Source organism: Salvelinus sp. IW2-2015, linkage group LG15 (genome assembly GCF_002910315.2).
Source record: "Salvelinus sp. IW2-2015 linkage group LG15, ASM291031v2, whole genome shotgun sequence".
NCBI lineage: Eukaryota > Metazoa > Chordata > Actinopteri > Salmoniformes > Salmonidae > Salvelinus > Salvelinus sp. IW2-2015.
In genome coordinates, this window is record NC_036855.1 from 26,738,712 (window position 1) to 26,746,081 (window position 7,370).

At 40.4% G+C, this 7,370-nt stretch overlaps 1 protein-coding gene across 1 annotated transcript in view; it reads left to right on the forward strand.

Annotated features, from left to right (window-relative positions):
- The first annotated feature begins 1,080 nt into the window (after window positions 1–1,080).
- Window positions 1,081–7,370, forward strand: part of sdhc (succinate dehydrogenase complex, subunit C, integral membrane protein) — a 20,835-nt gene continuing 14,545 nt past the window's right edge. The window contains exons 1-2 of the mRNA XM_070447075.1: window positions 1,081–1,169; window positions 7,192–7,250. Of these exons, the coding sequence (XP_070303176.1) occupies window positions 1,152–1,169; window positions 7,192–7,250 (77 nt within the window). The 5' untranslated portion in view covers window positions 1,081–1,151. The remainder of the gene's footprint in view (window positions 1,170–7,191; window positions 7,251–7,370) is intronic.

Here is a 7,370-nt window from a genome sequence, read left to right on the forward strand (position 1 = left end):
TTAGCTATCTGCGTCTCCGAACACCTGTATTGTCACTGAAAAATACTGTTGCTTGCAACTGTGATAAATACCACTATAAACATTGTATGCAGTGTATTTAGCATTTGTGAAATAATTTTGATGTGATATGAAAGTAGAGGGATTTATGTTGCTAGAACTGTACCACAATTGGGGAGGCAGGTAGCCTWGMMGRMWWMGKSTWGMAKRKGWAASRMWYKYWMWMSYAYWRSSKAWSCRSAKYKMGWKAAYMRWYWKMRTSTSSRRCTGKKCKWYYKKYWWYKRRRRRMMTRCRWYGSRMMRKWTMYAAAWWAYYAYMTMMTRRTWAKRMYKRTMSCRWYMTWAAWWAAYGMWWWAAAAAAAAATCTAAAAATTGAGAATCAATTCACATTTAGATGTAGTATTTGGCTGTTTTGCCTTCCAGAGCCAATTCACCTCTAAACAGAACAGGTAAGATCTTTGGACTATAAGGAGTAATGTCAGTCTCCTTTAGTTCATTATTGGGATAATTTAACCTATGATTATCTACCATGGATGGGGTGTATAAACCTAAAATGGTTGCAATCTGGCAAAAATAATCATTCTAACAGCTGCAGGGTTCAGGGAAATCTCAACAAGTTTTGACAAAAGCATTTCAAATAGACTAAAATCAGTTTTAGTGTAGACAGAGAGGAAAAGGAGAAGAGGATTTACTCAACCCAAAATTTGTTCCCATGAGATAAACCCTTTTTTTGTATGGAGGTCTATGAGAGAGTGTCGAATTACACAAAGCTTATTTGATCTAATAMAAGTTTTGTCATGTTTAGGCTGTTACAAATGTACTGATATAAGTGGATGCACTTGGCATTCCGGAGCTTTGAGGAAAACTATGTATGTCTGTTGTTCACATGCATATCTGCCCTCTGCTTGGCTAGAATGGTCCCACCTGATCTCGCTTGCCTGCAATAATTGAGGACATGTATTTCAATTTTGTCAATGTAATAGATAATCTTTGGTGTAGATAATTTTTTCCTTAGGCCTTTTGACCTTCCATTCTGACCTTCTCACGGGGACAATCAGGGTATTTGATATCCCGTCTAGCACTAATCGGACCGTCAGGAAAAATATAATAACATCCGTTTACGCCATATCCTGTTTCAGCTTTTAAAGAAACAATGGCGTTGCTTCTAAGGTCAGTAGTTACCTGTGCTTTATCTAACTTTGAGACAGTTTATTTATGTTCACATTTCGTTTGTTTGTTAGACATATGTGTAATACTTATTAATTTGTCTTAGAGTGGTGTTCAAATAGATTTATTTAGCCAGAGAGCTTGCTTCACCCTACTATCGTCGTAACATTGTTGCTTGCTACACATACTAACGTTAGCATGCTTAGTTAGCTAGCTAATGTTAGCTCCTGTGACAAGATTTTAGATTTACACCAAGTTATTTTGATAGCTATGCACGCTACAATGAGCTTTACATTCCCATGGAAGCAATGCTTCTAAGTTTCATGTATATAACTAGTTAGCTAGATTACTTGTGTAGTATTCTAGCTAGCTAACACCATATGTACTCTTAAGGAGCCTACCTTTAGTCCTTAAGGTCCAAGGACATTGTATGTTATTTTTAGAGGTAACGTTAGACACTCCGGCAGCCAAATACCCCATCTAYACGTCAATTAATTCACAATTGTGATACGGTTCTTGAACAAAGCCCCTTTTATATCACATTCTAAAGTTACACACAGGTGTTSGGAGCTAGCCCTTGATAATGAGACTCAGTTCCATTACATTACACGTACAGTACCAATCAAAAGTRTGGACARGCCTACTCATTCAAGGATTTTTCTTTTTACTATTTTCTACATTGTAGAATAATAGTGAAGACATCAAAACTATGAAATAACACATATGGAATCATGTAGTAAAGTGTTGAACAAATCAAAATATATTTTATATTTGAGATAATTGAAAGTAGCCACCCTTTGCCTTGATGACAGCTTTGCACACGCTTGGCATTCTCTCAACCAGCTTCATGAGGTAGTCACCTGGAATGCATTTCAATTAACAGGTGTGCCTTGTTAAAAATTAATTTGTGGATTTTCTTTCCATCTTATTGCATTTGAGCCAATCAGTTGTGTTGTGACAAGGTAGGGGTGGTATACAGAAGATGGCCTTATTTGGTAAAAGACCAAGTCCATATTATGGCAAGAACAGCTCAAATAAGCAAAGAGAAACGACAGTCCATCATTACTTTAAGACATGAAGGTCAGTCAATCTGGAAAATTTCAAGAACTTTAAAAGTTAAAGTGCAGTCGCAAAAACCATCAAGCGCTATGATGAAGCTGGCTCTCATGAGGACCGCCACAGGAAAGAAAGACAGAGTTACCTCTGCTGCTGAGCATAAATTCATTCGAGTTACAAGCCTCAGAAATTGCAGCCCAAATAAATGCTTCAGAGTTCAGTTAACAGACACATCTCAACATCAACTGTTCAGAGGAGACTGAGTGAATCAGGCCTTAATGGTGGAATTGCTGRAAAGAAGCCACTAAAGGACACCAATAATAAGAAGAGACCGGCTTGGGCCAAGAAACACGAGCAATGGACATTAGACCGGTGGAAATTTGTCCTTTGGTCGGATGAGTCCAAATTTGAGAATTTTGGTTCCAACCGCCGTGTCTTTGTGGGACGCAGAGTAAGGGGACGGATGATCTCTGCATGTGTGGTTCCCACAGTGAAGCATGGAGGAGGAGGTGTGATGGTGTCGGGCTGCTTTGCTGGTGACACTTATCAGTAATTAAAAAAAAAAGTATTTAGAATTTAAGGCACACTTAACCAGCATGGCTACCACAGCATTCTGCATCGATACACCATCCCATCTGGTTTGCTCGTAGTGGGCCTATCATTTGTTTTATAACAGGACAATGACCTAACACACCTCCGGGCTGTGTAAGGGCTATTTGACCAAGAAGGAGAGTGATGGAGTGCTGCATCAGATGACCTGGCCTCCACAATCACCCGACCTCAACCCAATTGAGACGGTTTGGGATGAGTTGGACCGCAGAGTGAAAGAAAAGCAGCCAACAAGTGCTCAGCATATGTGTGGAACTCCAAGACTGTTGGAAAAGCATTCCAGGTGAAGCTGGTTGAGAGAATGCCAGGAGTGTGCAAAGCTGTCAAGGCAAAGGGTGGCTACTTTGGAGAATCTAACATTTCTTGAAAGTAATATTTCGTGGTTTTGATGTCTTCARTATTATTCTACAAWGTAGAAAATAGTKAAAATAAAGAAAAACCCTTGAATGAGTAGGTGTGTCCAAACMTRTGTATAGGTGAGTTTAGTTAAGAGACCTGATGCTCAATCTGAACATTAATACACGTCACTTGTGGTTTTGGAAGCATAAGGACCTAATCTTTCATATTAGTGAGAAATAATAATAAAATAAAATAAAGTTAAATTGAGCCTAACTTTACTTTCTATTCCAAGAACCTTAGATGTTCTGTTTAGAGGTGAATTGGGTCTGGCAGCCAAAACAGCCAATACTCCAGTTGCAGCCGATAGTATTTTTCAGTGACAACACYTTTGTGGCGTCAGTCTTCCATTTATACGCACGTGTTTGGGGACTCAGATAGTTAATTATCACAGGTAAGCCTCTGTCTTCCGCCTGTTTCCTGTAAACAATCGCTGTAACATGGAAATATGGCTGTGTAGACAACAACCCTCACCCCCTGGGGGTGCGTTAATTAACGCAGAATTTAGCATTTTTCTAACAGAAAATAAAGATTAAACGTAGAAAAAATATCTTGCTGCGTTTTGTACACGTACATCTAAAATGCTTCTAATTGTAAATTCTGCTCGGATTCGGGCAGGGTTCGTTCCATATCATGAATGTAAAAGTACTAATTTCGTGCTTCATTTGCACTTCTCAAGTCAGATGAGATATTTACTTTGCTCTTGTCACTGGATCGCCAGACCGCGCTCGGACTGATGTGTAGCAACAGATTATCCGTTATATTGACCGGATACTGAAGTGGCCTCTCCGGAACCTAAAATAAATGTATTTTAAAAATGGAAGGCAGTAGGGAGGAGGCAAGATCAGGTGGGACCATTCGGGCCAATGAGAGAGCAGATAGACGCGTGTGAACAACAGGTACAACTCCGATGTAAAGTGTATTTTCTCTGTTGCCTAATCTAATAATTACGAAAATGTATACGCGATCAAATAAGCCACARGTAACAAATAAGCATTACATTTTTTTGTTAACCAAATTCGACACACTCTTATTGACCGCCATACAAAACCTTTTTTTAATGTATATGACACCTGCTGAAGAAGACAGGTTTTGGGCCAAGTTATGCCTCTCGCTTCACCTCTTCCTCTTTGTTTAAGCTACTTTTCTCCGGTACTTTCCTCCTGTGTAGTTTTTCTCCGMTTGCAAGATTTAAATTATGTAACTGGCTACATTCTTTCTATGATAAATATTAGATATATGATGACCATGCATTGTTTTTGCAAAAAATARCTTGCTTTTTCATTGGAAGCTAATTTACTTGTGTGGCTGCTAGCCAAATAGCGTTGCACTTCTGTTGTCATGTGATAAACTATTTTCTGTCGAATGTGTTGCACAAATGTATTTTGTGTGAAGAAAAACTATAGTTCATGCCCCATCTCACTCTATTGAAGCAACAAAAAGACCGCTGACTTTCAATATAATACGCAGGTGATTTTTTTTTGATGGTCTGCGTTTTGATAATTCTGATTTCTGAAAGCCAATGCGACCACTGACCCTATAAATGTGTGTAGTAATTAAACAAATGTTTTTCGCTGATATGGAAGATACGTTCCTTATGTCTCCATAACCGCACCACAGGCGATCCGTGTTCACATTTTAGAGCATGAGTACCCAACTACCTTCAGCTGATGGACAATCTCTTTCTTGAGRGGTTAGTTGGGGGGCTGGAAATCAATTAGTCTAAGTTAATTGATTGATTTCCAGCCCCCCAACTAACCGCTCAAGAAAGAAATGTTCACTGCAAATTGACTGTAAGCCCAAACCAATATAGTATTTGACAAAAACATACTGTAATTATTTCAAACCTTGACAAACTTCCTCCGTTAGTAAATGCATGGGCTGCTCTTCTCTGTCCATGGCAGCTCGGTCTGTGAGTACCTACGAGTAACGACTGACTTGGGCTGCTCTTCTCTGTCCATGGCAGCTCGGTCTGTGAGTACCTACAGTAACGACTGCACTTGGGCTGCTCTTCTCTGTCATGGCAGCTCGGTCTGTGAGTACCTACAGTAACGACTGCACTTGGGCTGCTCTTCTCTGTCCATGGCAGCTCGGTCTGTGAGTACCTACAGTAACGACTGCACTTGGGCTGCTCTTCCTGTCCATGGCAGCTCGGTCTGTGAGTACCTACAGTAACGACTGCACTTGGGCTGCTCTTCTCTGTCCATGCAGCTCGGTCTGTGAGTACCTAACGTAACGACTGCACTTGGGCTGCTCTTCTCTGTCCATGGCAGCTCGGTCTTTGAATACCTACAGTAACGACTGCACTTGGGCTGCTCTTCTCAATGACCAGACATTAGAGAGCTATTAGCAACTTCTCGTCACTTAGACTAAGTGAAATAATCTCTCCTGTCTTATATTTGACCGAGGTTGAAGCACTTCTGACACCATCTCTTATTATCTTAGTCATATGACTGTACTGCGTAGCAGAGCACGAGGAAAATGGCTCAGCTTTTAAATATTAGTGATCAATTTGGTGATACCAGAGCCCTGCCCTACCCTAGTTATTGATGAAAAACAGGCCCTACCCTAGTTATTGATGGAAAAACAGGCCCTACCCTAGTTATTGATGGAAAAACAGGCCCTACCCTAGTTAATTTGATGGAAAAACAGGCCTACCAATGTTATTGATGAAAACAGGCCTACCCTAGTTAATGATGGAACAGGCCCTAACCCTAGTTAATGATGAAAAAGGCCCTAACCTAGTTATTGATGAAAAACAGGCCCTACCCTAGTTATTGATGGAACAAAGGCCCTAACCCTAGTTAATGATGGAGAAACAGGCCCTACCTAGTTAATGATGGAAAACAGGCCCTACCCTAGTTATGGATGGAAAAACAGGCCCTACCCTAGTTATGATGGAAAAACAGGCCCTACCCTAGTTTATTGATGAAAACAGGCCCTACCCTAGTTATGATGGAAAAACAGGCCCCTACCCTAGTTAATGATGGAAACAGGCCCTACCCTAGTTAATGATGGAAAACAAGGCCTATCCCTAGTTAATGATGGAAAACAGGCCCTACCCATTGTTATGATGGAAAAACAGGCCCTACCCTAGTTAATTGATGGAAAACAGGCCTACCTAGTTATTTGATGGAAAAACAGGCCTACCCTAGTTAATGATGGAACAGGCCCTACCCTAGTTAATGATGGAAAAACAGGCCTACCCTAGTTAATGATGGAAAAAAGGCCCTACCCATGTTAATGATGGAAAACAGGCCCTACCCTAGTTTAATGATGAAACAGGCCCTACCCTAGTTAATTGATGGAAAACAGGCCCTACCCTAGTTATGATGGAAAAACAGGCCCTACCCTAGTTAATGATGAAACAGGCCTACCCTAGTTAATGATGAAAAACAGGCCCTACCCTAGTTATGATGGAAAAAACAGGCCCTACCCTAGTTATTGATGAAAAACAGGCCCTACCTAGTTAATGATGAAAAACAGGCCTACCCTAGTTAATGATGAAAAACAGGCCCTACCCTAGTTAATGATGGAAAAACAGCCTACCCTAGTTAATGATGAAAAACAGGCCTACTAGTTAATGATGGAAAAACAGGCCCTACCTAGTTAATGATGAAAAACAGGCCCTACTGTTATGACGCCTAATAGATGAAAAACAGGCCCTACCTAGTTATGGTGAAAAACAGGCCCTACCAGTTATTGATGGAAAAACAGGCCTGGTCGGTAGCAGAGCTCTAGTTTGAACATGAACATCTTGAAATGTTGAACTCTGATTTGCTTGTGCATATTATTATTTAAGCTGTTGCTCAACATGGTTTCACCAATATCAAGCTGGGAGTTATAAGTGTAGGCTCATCTCCTCTGAAAGAAGTAAGAAGTAGGAAGTGGCTTGTTGTTTCTACTAAACCATGTTTTTACTAACATTACTAAATTGTAGTGTTGTTTGATCTCTCTTCACAGGAACACTAGCCCGACAGGGCACTTGTTTGTCCCGCCCTCAGTTTGGTGTTTTCTACAGACAGTGATGTAGATTTTGTGTGTGTGTGTGTGTGTGTGTCAGGTGTTGGAACTGAAATTATTTTCCAATCGTTTCGTCTGTGAACAGAAACATTTTTTTTTTTCTTTCTGCTGGGCATGTTCG